The sequence below is a fragment of the Mytilus galloprovincialis genome, chromosome 4 (assembly GCF_965363235.1).
Source record: "Mytilus galloprovincialis chromosome 4, xbMytGall1.hap1.1, whole genome shotgun sequence".
In the NCBI taxonomy this organism is placed as follows: Eukaryota; Metazoa; Mollusca; class Bivalvia; order Mytilida; family Mytilidae; genus Mytilus; species Mytilus galloprovincialis.
Window position 1 is genome coordinate 10,984,996 of NC_134841.1, and position 16,982 is coordinate 11,001,977.

Consider the following 16,982-nt stretch of genomic DNA (forward strand, 5'->3'; position numbering starts at 1 on the left):
CTTGGAAGTGTCATTCATTTGGTACATCAGGAGGGACAGATGAAGACATCCAATCAAGAAAAAGAAAAGCTCAACAAGCCTTTGCTATCCTAAAACCAGTCTGGTGGAGCAAAGCGCTCAGAACAAACACCAAAATCAGGATCTTCAATTCAAATGTAAAATCTATTCTTCTTTATATAGGTCAGAAAAGATGATGTTGATGGATATAAGTGCAAAGTATTATGGCAATATATATCTTAATATTGAATAAAAGAACGAGAACATATATTTAATATCGTCCTCTTTTTGTCAAATGAAACCTATCGCATTATTTTTATCACTTGATTTGTTCTTCCATGAGAGCCCGACTGATGTCACGTGTGGAGCAGGATCGGCTTACACTTCCGGAGCACGTGGGATCATCCCTGTATTTTTGTCTAGGCTCGTATAAATTTGCTAGGTCTTGAGTTTTTACGTAGTGATTTGTAGATTATTGATTGTCTTTTGGTCTATTTTTCGCCATGGCATTGTCAGTTCTTTATCTACTCATAAATGAGTTTGGCTGTCCGAACAGCTAGTATCTTATGTCTCTCTTTTTAAATGCTATAAAAATGAAATCTGCTTTGCTGTGTTGTATTTTTAACGTGCTAGTTCACATGGTACAGATGCGCAGGATGAACTAAAAGCAAGATCAATGCATATGGCCACTTGCCTTAAACACTATTCTTAAACTCAATCTCAGATATCCGTAAAATAATACATGCTCAAGTAACCAAATACATTGTATAGTAATTTACATTACTTATAAAAATGGAGAAATTTCCCACACATTCTACTATTCGTTATCCGACAAAGAACTTAAAATATCATAAAAACTACAAACAAAATGAATCAATCATAGGGCATCATCAACATAAAAACAATATATCCAACCATTTGACATTGGTTCCTTGTGCGGTTTATAATCTTAATTAGCATTAAGTTTGGAGTTATTGGTGTACGCTGGTGGTCTCTATATTATTTCATTGTGAAGCAAGCAAAGATTACTTTTAATTTGTTTTTATTTAAAGCAATCAAGAAAGTGATCAAAGTATTCCAAAATAACATTCGGCTCTGCATACATCATGTTGTAGTTATTTATTTACTACCATGTGTTCACCTAATCAAAAGGTTGTAAAATATGTGTCACTGTGTGCCAAAAGTAAAATCTTTAGTAACCAATTGTTATCAATGATTGGCAGAGTCCATCAATGTTCTCGTAGATAAATGTTAAATTTTGGTTTATTACCTGATGTTACATGTTAAAATGATTACTATATGTCTACAGAACCAGAATAATTACAGGTGTTAATCAAACGTTTGTCGGTTGCTTTTTTGTCTAGACTGTTTTATTCATTGCCTTCAGTTCAAACAATACCCATGAATTTTATCTATGATGTAAGATCTAGAATCATAGCTGTTGTATGAATAACAGTTATCAAGTGTAAAGTTGGCTTAACTCGCCAGAACGATACAAATAAGAAAACAACTAACAAAACACAGACCGGACGTAGCATATTATCAACAAAGGACGCTAAGTAAAAGATAACACTAGCAGTTAATGACAACTAGTTCAAAGCCAATAACAACTAAAAATTTGTTATCTAAGACTAGAATCAGGACACATCCAACATTCAATGGATTTTTTCATGTTAATGACTTCAATAAGTCATGAAAAATATGATGTTGTGCAATGCCAGAATATAGGTATCGACAGATTGCATAGTGGATTGAATGTTTATGTCAATCGCTACTTAATTTAGTGCTTCCGCTAGATATTGGCATTGATATTTAATCGTCATATATATGAGCAAAACATTGCATAATTATGGGTTCAGAATTCTAATTGTTGTGAGAATAATCTTAATCAAGATCCAATAACTTCGATTATCATTTGAACTGTTCATCTTCAGTAAACAAAAATCATAATCTTAGAGAAACTTTGCTTGACCTCGGCCTGTCCAGTTTGTTTGTTGAGCAAGTGCAATATTACCATCAAAGTAAACGCTGACAAATAATATTGATTGTGTCTTCCTCCTTTCTATTATTCCACCTCGCACAGGGGGGAATAAGCCCTCTTGTGTCCGAGTTTAAAGGCTACATATTATATAACCGTTAAACGCTAATATGAAATATTTCTCCACTTGATAAACTTATTTGATTTGGCCGTTAAAATGTTCTCAAATTTAGTAAACACAATCAGATTCGTTTGGCGTGATTCAAAGTAATTTTCCAACACAAGGTTGAAATAATTTGGTCGAATGAATGTTTATTGCAGGAAGATACCAATTGGATTTGATTATTTGTATTAATGCAGACTTTTCTTCGCTTTACCACAAGTCCCATGATACTCTAACTTCATAATTAAGAAAACGATTGAATTTATTGCTATTCAAGTGTGTTCTATAGTTTCATTTCGTGAACACTGACTTTAACTGCCAGTGACAACCCTATTGTATGCTTGTCAATGTTTAATTCCCACTGCTACAGATCTTCAAGAAACCAAGTTTTTATCGATGTCCAAGGATTCCGGTTCTATTCAAATTCCACCTTCGTGAGATGAATGGTTAATTTTCAATTAACAAAATATAAGCCAGTGTCCAACTTTATTATTCCCGTGGGAGTGATATATATACGTACGTAGAGCTTTTTTTCGAGAATCATCTAACAAAAAAGTGAACAAGAAAACATATGACCAGGCTGAACTCATAAATAACAAGTCACGAAATTCATTTTTTGTACTAAAAGGTCCACCTATATGTATATACTTTTTACAGACAAGCTTACATCCACACCTTAACGATCGAATCGGGATTACAAAAATTAACTGATTTTACGACGGAATTTTACATAATTTATTCAACGATGTCGCAAAGGTCCTTTGTTACCAGTTACCTTAAAGTGTGCTTGCGTGTATTATTATTTTTTTTTTTTTTTTGTATTTTAAATATAAGAATTCTTTAGATTTTTCAACAATCATATAAATAACACCTCAAACTAACTTTGCTTAAGTTGATTTGGTTTGGGTTTTTTTTTGTTTTTTTTTTAATTATCCCGCATTATAGAATAATTATTGATTAATTTTTTCAATAATTAACTTTCAGGGTCTTCAGTTTAGAAATATTTTTATTCATAATATTGTGCCGTTGTTTTGGTTTTGTTTTGTTGTTTTGTTTTTTTTTGGGGGGGGGGTCATATTTTTTTTTAATTCATTTTCAACTTAAAGCAACATGCAGATTTTAAAATCAATATGATATGGACACATTTTATAGTACTATATCCCCAGTTACCCGCTAAAATGTTGCCAGTTTAATTGAAAATTCGATGGCAAAATAAATTACATTATTTTTTTCATTTATAATGCCATAACCATTTAATGTTAATGTGTTTGCACAAATAAATAGTGTAAAATGTCTATTTATATTTCGCATAACTGATTTGTAAAAGTGGAAGAACCTTATTTAATGTTAATCTATCACACGATCGTTCCTTTCCGGAATGAATTCGTTCTTACACCGTCATTCATTTAGTCTTTTCTTAACCGGAAGTTTATTGTTTGTTTACAAGAAACTAACCCATGTGTCTTTTGAAAAATCTTGCAACTATGAAATAACCTTATCCTCATTAAATTATGGCAACAAACGATCATGAAAAGGAAAAGTCTATCGGTTTCCAGGTTCATACGTTTTCTGAAAAACTAATGGACACTCAAGTTTTCTTTCAAACTATTGTATTTGACCATGGCTTTTTCTTGTGGATTGGTACATCTCCGGCCGCACTTGGGGCCCTCTCACTTGCCATGAAGACCAAATATGTAAGTTGAGTATTTTAAAGTTTAATTTAACATCAGATATCTGGTTTCTTTAATTTGCTAAAATGATTTTATTTGTAAAAAATGAGTATGTACAACGTGTACGACAGTCAACACTTGTCCATTTGTTTTGTCTATAAATTTCCAATGCAAACCTTCAATTCTAAAAGGAACGAATAAATCAAATTATATCACGAGTCGTGACAATTTTGTATATCATTTCAGAGCCAAGAACCGAGCACATCAACACTATTTGGAACCTCAGATTCTCCAACCACAGCACTAGCACAAAGATTAGGTAAGCCAAAGAGGGATAACTCAATATATCTTGTCATTACAAATGTATCTATTGTACATATAGTAGGGTGCCCAGTATCGAAAGAGACGTCTAGTTAACGAGTTTAAGTTAAAGGATAACACACAGCTATAAGGGTAGGATAATAATAAAGTCACAAGATACAGATGTTCTGATCTTATGCGTTCATTACTTCCCCTCCATGCAGCATACGCATGATTTATGGTTTCAAACAGGCACTTTAACTTGCACACAAGATTTGCGCCGCTGTATACCTGTCCATAAAATATGTAAAAGTCCCGGGTTTGCCATCTGTAACATTCTACCAGCCGCACATGCTGTAACATGATGCGATACAACGTCATTCCTGTTTAGGATATGTAAGCGCACTGTTTTTTTTTAGTTTAAAAGGACAATTTAGATGATTTCACCGATTTGCCAAACCTTTCTTATTGTGACATCAATGAATCTATAGATGCAGCTCCAGATCTAGTTAGGTTGAATGATCTCAAGTCAACACTCAAAATAGATCATTGTGACCGGTCTAAACAAATTGAGTGTAAAATTGGCTACAATTTAAAATTTCTGCCTTGTCTAACTTCCCTCTTGTGAATCTATTTTAAAACAATATGTACATGTAATAAGAGCTTCACTCCAGACATACATTTGATGTCTTCCAATATAGCAAAACTACCCTAACATTCTCCTCTTCAGTTCGGATGGGAAAAGAAGAATGACTTGTTCCTGTCTATCTCGAAGGTCAGATGTCATATGCATAATGCCATTTCTGAAAAATTTAGTTTGAAATCTGTGTTTTCAAAGGGTTGCATTTGTATAAGATTTCATTTTTCTGTTTGTACCTTATGAATCATTGCTAGCTATCGAATGAAAATTGTGTAGTCCATGATATTTTCTAAACAATAAATAAAACATCTACTCAATTTTGAAATCGTTGGAAATAAAGTAATAATCTATATATAATGGGGGAGAGATACATTGTAAGTAAAAAAAAAAGCCCTGCCATATGGTCTCTGACCTTGACGTGATTGTTGGGCTTAAACTACAGGAGACCATAGAACGTAGTAGGTAATACAAGCTTCGATCATAATTTTCTATTTACATTTGTTCTTTTTTTTCATGTTTTTGCCATGCTGTTGTCAACTTGTCTTCATTTTATAAGTTTTTAATCATGTTAATGTCCCTTTGGTTTCTCACGCCTTTTTTGTTTGCAATTGTTTGTAAAATACATTGGTGCTGTACAAAATCCTCACCCTTATTATATTTTTGGAATACTTGTAAACATTATAGCCAATTGTTGCTCATTTAGTCATCTGTATATGTAGGATGGGGTGTTTTACCTGTTTCTAATAGACGTTTTGTTTTAATAACTTTAACCCCCCTTTTTCTCCGTTTGCTGTAATTTTTACTTCTGTTAAGCAAAGCTATACACAAAGCTTTATATTCAACCAAATTCAACATTAATGTTACAAAAATTTTGAAACAAATCTTTTATATATAATCTTTCACACACAATAACAGAAGTTTGATATTTACCTAGAAATTGACGAACACCTTACTTTCAAAAGACGTGAAAAACACATTTTGTTTTCGACAAATTATTAAAGTTAAGTTCTAAAAAACATCTTTAGATCTAACTTATAATGAATTGAATACAAAAATTTCAAATTTAGAAATTGAAATAGGTCAAGGTCACTGTTATTTAACAGCTGTTTGAAAATTTCAAATTTGCACCCATATGCAAAAAATTCAATCTAAAGTCATTTTTGGCGATAAAAATATAAAATAAGATCTAAATGTAGATCCAAAAGATATTTTTCTAGAAATTAGTTGTTTTTATTTTGCTCCAAACGCATATATATAGGAGAAACAAGCTATCTAAATATGACTGCATTTTTCTTGAATTTTTGCTTTGACCTTTGACCCGGATTTATCAAAAAGGTGACCACGACAGACAACGACAACAACTGTATTTCGATGAGGCTTGTTCTCCTCTTCCCAATGATATAAAATATAGCCGTGTGTTGTGTGTTATTCCGTTAAGGCAAATCGATCAAATTTGTTGATTGGGCACCCTACTAATTTTTTACAATATATGTATACATGTATTATATATTTAAACTTTGACTTATGTTTAAGGATTGTAAATGTCAATCATAAAGCCATGTGTGTTGGATTGGAATAAAGATTGACACAAGATAGTTTTTTTTATTTATATATTTACAGTGTAACTTGTATATGCATTGTATAATTTCATGGCAGTTTATGTTGAAAAAATATTTAAAAAAAACTAAAGAAATGCAGTGAAAACTTGAATCTATAAATGTATTGACAATTTGACAGCTTGACCAATCAAATGCCTGGTATCAAAAGTATTTCCCTTTTAACGTTTTATTTGTTATAAATTTACAAATGTGTGTGTATGTGCATTATATTTATAAAAAGAATCTACAACAATTTTGTTTATCTGTGTTTAACTTTTCAAGGTTCTGTTTATTTATAATTATTGTGTCCCTTATTAAACATGTTCAACATTTCTCACATGATTTGGATTTACAAATATTTTTGCTCAAGCATCACTGGAGAGATATTGTTTGTCATATATATAATTATAAATGTACAGTTGAATCAGTACCATTGCATGTTATTGAGTGGGTAATCTTACAGAAAATACATTTTAAAACCATTTATTTTTCCAGCAAAGAAAACAAGTAAACAAGTATTTGTTGGTGGCAACATGAATTATAATCAACTGATGCTTCCATTGATAGAAAAAAGAATTGGTGAAGAAATGAAATCCCATCCAGAAATTTACATGCAGTGAATTTTTAAAACTATGGTCACCTTTCAAAGCATAGATAAAAGTCAAATGAAAGAGTGCTAACAGTAATAGTGATACAGATAAACCAGGGCTAAAATGGAACAATGACCATCACTTAGGTCAGGTGCCCTTGTATTCATGCATGGATTTGTTAACAAATATATGATTAATATGAACAGATTGATCATGTTTAGCAGAAGAAAATGCTTAGCATTGTACAGTATATATATATATTAAGAAATCATGTGAATTAAAACATTTTTAATTAAATAAATATTCATAATTAAAATTTACAGAAGTGTTTTTTTCTTAAATAATGAATAATTTGCAATTAATGTATAGTAATTCAAGCAAATGGTCCATCAAGATTATTGGTATCAGTTAATCAGTGAACAATAAAGAGCATTTATCGAGTCAAGGGTGTAAAGTACAGTTAAAGATCCTTCCAATGCTATGTGTTGAAGACTCTACTTTGACCTATAATGGTTTAATTTGACATAATTGTGACTTGGATGGAGGATGTCTTCCTATGCTATGTGTTGAAGACTCTACTTTGACCTATAATGGTTTAATTTGACATAATTGTGACTTAGATGGAGGATGTCTTCCTATGCTATGTGTTGAAGACTCTACTTTGACCTATAATGGTTTAATTTGACATAATTGTGACTTGGATGGAGGATGTCTTCCTATGCTATGTGTTGAAGACTCTACTTTGACCTATAATGGTTTAATTTGACATAATTGTGACTTAGATGGAGGATGTCTTCCTATGCTATGTGTTGAAGACTCTACTTTGACCTATAATGGTTTAATTTGACATAATTGTGACTTGGATGGAGGATGTCTTCCTATGCTATGTGTTGAAGACTCTACTTTGACCTATAATGGTTTAATTTGACATAATTGTGACTTAGATGGAGGATGTCTTCCTATGCTATGTGTTGAAGACTCTACTTTGACCTATAATGGTTTAATTTGACATAATTGTGACTTAGATGGAGGATGTCTTCCTATGCTATGTGTTGAAGACTCTACTTTGACCTATAATGGTTTAATTTGACATAATTGTGACTTGGATGGAGGATGTCTTCCTATGCTATGTGTTGAAGACTCTAATTTGACCTATAATGGTTTAATTTGACATAATTGTGACTTAGATGGAGGATGTCTTCCTATGCTATGTGTTGAAGACTCTACTTTGACCTATAATGGTTTAATTTGACATAATTGTGACTTGGATGGAGGATGTCTTCCTATGCTATGTGTTGAAGACTCTACTTTGACCTATAATGGTTTAATTTGACATAATTGTGACTTAGATGGAGGATGTCTTCCTATGCTATGTGTTGAAGACTCTACTTTGACCTATAATGGTTTAATTTGACATAATTGTGACTTGGATGGAGGATGTCTTCCTATGCTATGTGTTGAAGACTCTACTTTGACCTATAATGGTTTAATTTGACATAATTGTGACTTAGATGGAGGATGTCTTCCTATGCTATGTGTTGAAGACTCTACTTTGACCTATAATGGTTTAATTTGACATAATTGTGACTTGGATGGAGGATGTCTTCCTATGCTATGTGTTGAAGACTCTACTTTGACCTATAATGGTTTAATTTGACATAATTGTGACTTAGATGGAGGATGTCTTCCTATGCTATGTGTTGAAGACTCTACTTTGACCTATAATGGTTTAATTTGACATAATTGTGACTTGGATGGAGGATGTCTTCCTATGCTATGTGTTGAAGACTCTACTTTGACCTATAATGGTTTAATTTGACATAATTGTGACTTGGATGGAGGATGTCTTCCTATGCTATGTGTCCAAGACTCTACTTTGACCTATAATGGTTTACTTTGACATATTGGAGGATGTCTCATTGGCACTCATACCACACAATTTATTTCATTTTATGTTTAATTCCAAGTATATCTTGATATTGTTTTAGTATGTGCATCCACTTTGAATATGATCAGAATTCCGATTTCTCTTGACATGCATTAAGCATAGACATATCCCATATGTATTGTAAAATATTTTAAAATTACAGCTGTGTATTTTGAATTGCTGTTAATCATGTTATTGTTTCCCTTTACATGTCTGTTTACCAATTACAATTGACTTGCTTAATTGTTTTGTTCTCCTGTAAATACAACAAGTTAAACTTGTATCTTTTTAAACAACATTAAATTGTTTTACATGGTCATTTCGGGGCCTTTTATAGCTTACTACATGTATGTGGTATGGATTTTGCTCATTGTTGAAGGCAGTACGGTGACCTATAATTGTTAATTTCTGTGTCATTTTGTCACTTATGGAGAGTTGTCTAATTGGCAATCATGCCACATCTTCTTTTTTATATTAAAAATGTATTTAACTCAGATGTCATGGTAGCATGTGCCCAAGCAAATTCATGATATTTTTATCCTAAGCTACTTAGCTTGTTGAAATCAAACAATTTCAAGCTTCTATTTTTTTCTCCCCACCAAACATACAGCATTTATGAGTTATAACAAAAAGAACTTGATTACACCAAGTCAGAGCAATGATGATGTGTCTCCATACAGACTTACCATATGAACTATCAATACAGGTATGGATCTGGTAAAAGGCAGCGTACATTACTCCTATATATGTAATCGTCCTAAAACTACATGGTATATTTACCACTGGAGTTTGGATGTAAAGCAGCTAATAATTAATTAATCAATATCATTAACAGGAATGAGACAAAATGAAAGCAACATTAACCCTATTTATCACACATTTAGTAGTAAATACAATAGTTTTGAATATTTGATAAATAGCCTGCTGTTTAATCCATATTGTGCATTTTTGATGCGCACCCTTTATCATACCCTTTATACCATATAAAACACACAAAAAAATACAATAAGCAAAATATCCTTAAAACAACAGCATACAAATTGTAAGGTAACACAGGTGCTTCGGATGAGTAATTGGGGAGTTCTTTAAAAGCTTTTTAAACAAAACAGAACTGAAGGTAACCCAGGAGCAAGGGATCAGAAAGCATTCCATATATACTCTCCTGTTGAACTTTATGATAAAGCGTATAAAACATGGCAAAATCCGTATCACATGCCGTATCACCTTCGACTTAAATCATCCATCGGGCCTAAAGGCCCTCTGGCTGATATTGGTATCTCGGGTTGATACGGCATATGATGCGGATTTTGCCATGTATTATTCTCTATTTATATAGAATCTTTTGTTATAATTTTGTCAGTTTTAAGAAAGAGGAAAAGCTTAGACAGCATCCCGAAGCACAGGTTTAAAAAAACAAGACATCGATTGAAAACATTCTAATAACCGTTAATATATATATATATATATATATATATAAAGAAGATGTATGATTGCCAATTAGACAACTCTCCACAAGAGACCAAGATGACACAGAAATTAACAACTATAGGTCACCGTACGGCCTTCATCGATCAGCAAATCCCATATAGGATAGTCAGCTATGAAAGGCCACGAAATGACAATGTAAAACCATTTAAACGAGAAAACTAACGGCCTTATTTATGTACAAAAAATGAACAAAAAACAAATATGTAACACATAAACAAACGACAAACACTAAATTACAGGCTCCTGACTTGGGACAGGCACATGCATACAGAATGTGGCGGGGTTAAACATGTTTTACTGTGCGTATTGCTGTGTGTTTATTTTTTCTACACTTTCTAGAGGTATAGGGGGAGGGTTGAGATATCACGAAACATATTTAACCCGGCGCGTTTTTTTCACCTGGCTCATGTCAGGAGGCTCTGGTCTTTGTTAGTCTTGGGATAATTTTTAATTTTAGTTCAATTATTTATTTCGGAGTTTAGTATGACGTCCATAATCCGGCACTGAAATCGTACACATTTATGTTTAGGGGCCAACTGAAGCACGCCTCCAGGTTCGGGATTTTCTCGCTGTGTCGAAGACCCATTGGTATAGTGATACCTTCGGCTATTTTCTTCTCTTCGGTCGGGTTGTTGTCTCTTTGACACATTCTATATTTCCAATTTTAATTTTATTATTAAGATAAAATATTAAAGATAGCACTGTTTCAATACAGTATAATATGTTTTCATTTGTTGTCTGTTCAAGTAGTCGGTCTAACAAGACTGGTGGTTCAGATTATACTTATACAGAGTATAATTCATTGAATCAATTTCAAAAGATCGTGCATTTGTCCTGTCTAGTTTATTTATAAAAAAAAAAAGAAGATGATGTATGATTGCCAATGAGACAACTATCCACAAAAGACCAAAATGACACAGACCGTGATTAACAACTATAGGTCACCGTTAGGCCTTCAACAATGAGCAAAGCCCATACCGCATAGTCAGCTATAAAAGGCCCCGATAAGACAATGTAAAACAGTTCAAATGAGAAAACTAACGGCCTTATTTATGAAAAAAATGAACGAAAAACAAATATGTAACACATAAACTTCTTCTTCTTAGTATAAGCCTCCTTTAATTAGGAGCACCTCCAAATATATATGGAGTTTTTCCTTTAACTTTAAAATTTTAAAATGATAAAACAAAATTTCCAACATATGTACAGCACATATAAATAAACAATAAACGATAGAAATGTCATGCAAGACATATTTACATGGACTTTTTATTACAAACTAATCTACCATACAAGTATATTCACTTAAGTATGTGACTTAGTTTTATTTATATTTAAAATTATGTTTCATTTGAATTTGCTTTTTAATATGCATAAAATGTTCATTAAAAGGAGGTTTCATTTAATAAAATCTATGTATTAAAATAATAGGTTAAGATGTAAGAATTTAATCAAATCTAAAAAGGCAGATTTTCTCAGTGGAATGTTATATGCACTTCATGATCAATGTATATGAAAACTTTAAGAAGTTATAAAAAACTTGTTTTGTCACCATCATTAAATTTAAAAAGGTTATATAAATGATAAGCACCATATACTAAATGTATAAGCCAGTTAAGGATATGAGTGATCATTAAATATTTAAGCTTCTTACAACTATTAAATGACAGACTCTGTGTTGGTACTATATTATGTTACTTATGGTAATCATTATTCTCAGTTGGTTGTCAATTCTTCCACTTTATGATATATGTTTCTTTATATAACTGTATATATACACATTATGTGTTTCTATTTGTTGTCTAAAATTTTCAGTCTCTCTATGTGCATTTGAAATAACATGTTTCTAGTTTTGTTTTCAATATTTTCCATGAATTTTTCAAAGTTATCAAACAACTCTTTATATTTTGAACAGTCTATGAGCAATTGTACTATTGCAGTTTTGTTCATGAAGTTGCAGTTCCATTTTGCTGGTGTGATTTTATCAGTGATATCTTTTCTTATATCAAGGAAATAGTTTTCTCTCGTAGTACTGAGTATGGGACAGGTTGTCAGGAAATGAGTTATGTCTTCATTGTCATATTTAATAATTGGCAAGTTGGATCTACTATATATGGAGTGAATTTATGTTGATCTGCCTGAAGTATGTATGTTCCAGTTATCATCCTAGTCTTGATTATTGCTTTTCTGAGTTCAAAACGAGGCAAATGCTTTATTTTCCAGACTTTGTGATGTTTATTGATCTCGAAGTTTTCCGTATTCATGAATTTTAGGCTAGATTTTCTTTCAGATTCTATTAAGGTCTTGTCCTTCCAAAATTTGTCTACTTTCAGCTTGGTAGTTCTTTTCTATTGTTCTTTCTTTGGAACATTGCTTTGAAGTTGTATAATGGTTGGAAGTTCATACAGATCTAATATATCCATAACTCTAGAAAAGAAGCTATTTTTGTTATCAAAATTTGTTGTTATTTGTCTTTCCATAAGCTGATGTATTTTTTCATTTTCGCATGTTAGTAGTGCAAGTGGCAGAGGCAAAGCTCTTTTGTGAATTTTTGCTTCTATTGGTAGTGCTCCTAACAGTAGTAACACTGCAGAATTAGCAGTTCTTTCTGGAAGAGATTGTAACTGGCGAAGATTTTTTCTATGAAATTTTTCCAACTGTTTAATATCAGATCTGGTTAGAGGTAGCACTTTTAATCCATAAATCAACCTTGGAATGACATAAGTTTTGTAAATTTGAAATGAGGTTGGTGGGTCTAGACCATTTGTACCGTGACACCCTGATCCATTGAGAGCGTATTTAGTTCTTCTTGCTAATTTTATTCTCTCTTGTACATTTATATGACTTTCGTTGTTTTCAGCTCTTGTTAATCCAAGGTGTACACCTGATTTAGCAATTGTTACATCATTTCCATCAAGTGTCCAGTTGTAATCACTTTTTGTTTTTGAACAATCTATGATTTGGGTTTTTGTTGGATGTATGCTGTAGTGGTGTTCATTTGCATATTTTCCGAGCACATTTAGCATTAGTTGTAGTTCTTGCTTGTCATTCGATATGAAGGCTATATCGTCGGCGCAAGTTGGTGATCCTACATATATATTTCCTAATCGGTATCCTATTGAATTTTGTTCCAATTCTACTAGGAATCTTGGACAAAGATTTTGTATAATAGATGGGTTGATAATATTCCTCCCGGTCTTACACCTTGTTTAATTTGGAAAGGTTTACTTATACCATCAAGCCATTTAACTTTTGTAGTTAGGTCAGCATATATAGTTCTGTTAATATTTTCCAGTATATTGGATGGATTTCTTGATAAAGCATTTTATCCATCAGTATAGTGTGTTGGACTACATCAAATGCTGATTTTACATCCAGAATATTTATATAGAAATTGTCATTCCCCTTTTTTTTCTCATACCTAGTTTCTGAAATAATTAAGCTTGCCATGATTGGCGATAAACCTTTGGTGAATCCAAATTGGAGGTCTGTTTTTGGCTCTATCATGAGTTTGTTTAGAAATGAGTATTCAAAGGTTTTCCCAGTTATAGGTGTTACTGTTATGCCTCTATAGTTACTGGACTCTGTTGGGTCTTTTTCTTTCTTAAGTACTGGTGTAAGTATACCGGATTTGAAGAATAATGGTACCTTTCTGTGTATCAGAATGTTGTTAAATATTGTCTTCATTGCTGGTGCTATAGTGTTCTTGGCATATTTAAGATGTTCAGCTGTAAGTCCAAATTCATCCGGACTTTTTTTGGTGTTGAGGCAATCTATTGCCTTCTCTATGTCCGTGTCTGTAAAGAGTTCAGGATTATCTTCGTACTCTTCTAAGGCCTCTTGTACATAGCTTTGTCGAATTTTGCATAGATTTAGATAGGAATTGTCATATATTTCTTCTTTTGGGACACTGAGATCTTCATAATATCTTTTCCTTTGATCTTCATGACAAAATATATACTCGCCATCTATTTTCAGACAATTGGTTGTAGTTCGACTGTTGCTTCTGCCTCTATTTATCAGTCTGTAAAAAAGCTGAGTATTCGGGTTATCCATTATTTGTTGGTAAAATGTTTGTCTATCTATTGCATGTTCTGCTCTTTGCTTACCTCTTAATATCTTTTTCTCATTTCTTAATTCAATTACTAGGTGGTGTTCTTTTGGTTTCCCTATGTCTTGCCATTTCTTATATATTTCCCTGCATGATTTCAGAATTATAAGTACTTCTGGCGAGGCTTTCTATTTTGGTCCCTTGGTTTGTAATAGCTTAGTTGGGACTGATCTTTTTCCTGCCTTATTTAGTGTTTTCATCAATACTTTTAATTGAATATTGACATCTTTTTCCTCTTCAATTGAATTGATATCCTGCTGTATAGCGTTGTTGTAGCTTTCTTTGTCTATTTGCTCCCAAAGCATTTTGAATTTTGCTTTGTTGTTTTTCTTACTAGAATATCTGGTGTTCGTCATCTGGCAGGTTATTTCCATCTTTACAATTGTATGTGCGGATGTATTTGCACTTGATTTGTCCTCAATTGTATATTCTGCAACTAAGTTTTTGTCTTGTACAAGTATATAATCTATTTGTGAGGATGAATTTCCAGCATGATGAAAAAAGGTATGGATATTTTCTATTTCAACACCAGTAGTTAAGTTTACATCTCCAATAAATTGTCTTAGTATTTTATCATGCTTGTTTGCTCTGGAAGTTTGTAATGTACCATTCAGGTCTCCTGCTAGCACTATTTTGTGTGTATTTTCATACTTTTGTATTATGTTGCCCCATATTCTGTTCCATTCTTATATGTTGGAGGCCTAGGCATTTGTCTGAAATTATGCATTGAATTTTGAGGCATTTGTATGTTATGCATAGAGTTTGGTGTTGCCTGGCTGATGTTGTGCATTCGATTCGTTGGTATTTGCATAAAGTTGTGCATTGGATTTGGCGGTATATGCAATGGATTTTGCGTCATTTGCATTGGATTTGGTGCCATATGCATAAGATTCGGTGGCATATGCATTGGATTTGGTGGCAAATGCATTGGAATTGGTGGCATATGCATTGGAATTTGTGGCATACCCATTGGATTTAGGATTGGCTGTGTTGGTATATGTGTATTATGGAATGCATAAGGTGGTGCATGCATATAGGTTTGCATCACATTTGGTTGTATATAGTGACCGTTTCCAGGTAGTCCTTGGTATAAGCCATAATGATGTGGTATGCTATGTTTATTTTGTATCGCCATTTGGGTGGTTAGCGCAGTTTGTATACACATGTTCTGTATCATTTGGGTTTCCATTATTTTCAATCTATTCTCCAGATGCATTTCCTTCATTTGGTTTTGTAACTGTTGGTACATGTATGTATTGTGTGTATCACTATTTGGTCCTACATGTATGTTGTCAGTTGTACGTTGTTGTGCTTGGGCATTTTGTTGAGATTTTTCTCTTCTAGTAACTGTGTCTAGGACTGACTTCATGTGTTTGATTTCATTCTCTAGGTTAAGTATCCGTATATCTTTAGCAATGATAGTTTCCTCTTTGTCGTTTTTGCTTTTGGTGCCTTTTGATTCTTTTTCACAAGACTCTCATTTGTTCTTTTCTCCTTCACATTTTCTGTAATGGTTATTGTTGGTCTTGTTTCATTACCAATAAAGGCAACAGTAGTATACCGCTGTTCAAAACTCATAAATCCATGGACAAAAAACAAAATCGGGGTAACAAACTAAAACCGAGGGAAACGCATTTAATATAAGAGGAGAACAACGACACAACACCGAAAAGCAACACACAAAACACCACGAGAATAACAAATATAACATCAAAACCAAATACAAGAATTTGGGATAGATAAGTACCGTGCCACGTCTTATCTAAAAAATAAGAGAATACACAAACGACACAACGTTAAAATGCAACACACACAGAAACGAACAATATTATAACAATGGCCATCTTCCTGACTTGGTACAGGACACTTTTAAAGGGGAATAAAAGTGGTGGGTTGAACCTGGTTTTATGGCATGCCAAACCTCGCACTTAAATGGCAAAGTTAAATATAACATTGAAATGACAACATAATATTACAGGACTACAATACAAATAAAAAGGTGACCATATTAGACAAAGAAAAGCATGATTAATAGATAACAAAAAGCATCAGGTTTAAAATTCAATACGCCAAAAACGCGTCTTGTCCACACAAGACTCAATAGTGACGCACAGATATAAAAGATCGAAAGTGAAAAAAGTAATAAGTTGTACAGCACTGAAGATCAAAAGTTGAAAAGGTTTTGCCAAATACGGCATTGTTTGTATGCCCGGGATAAGAACATTCTTATTATATAGAACAATTCATGCTATTGCAAACAGTAAATTTTATCAAATGAATATGAAAGAGATATACATAATCATGATAACGAAACTGAAGTATTAACTAATTACAGAAAACTAAACCCGAATACATAACGCCCAGATATAAAAGATCGAAAGGGAAAAAAGTACAAAGTTGTACAGCACTGAAGATCAAAAGTTGAAAAGGTTTTGCCAAATACGGCATTGTTTTTATGCCCGGGATAAGAACACTTTTATATAGAACGATTCATGCTATTGCAAACAGTAAATTTTAACA

General features: G+C 32.7%; 1 protein-coding gene across 1 annotated transcript; it reads left to right on the forward strand.

Moving 5' to 3' along the window:
• The first annotated feature begins 3,559 nt into the window (after nt 1-3,559).
• Nucleotides 3,560-7,261, forward strand: LOC143071328 (proteasome assembly chaperone 4-like). Its single transcript, XM_076245571.1, has 3 exons — nt 3,560-3,832; nt 4,055-4,127; nt 6,842-7,261. Exons 1-3 carry the CDS (start codon nt 3,650-3,652, stop codon nt 6,964-6,966), a joined length of 381 nt encoding a protein of 126 aa, XP_076101686.1. The 5' UTR covers nt 3,560-3,649; the 3' UTR covers nt 6,967-7,261.
• Nucleotides 7,262-16,982: the final 9,721 nt, after the last annotated feature.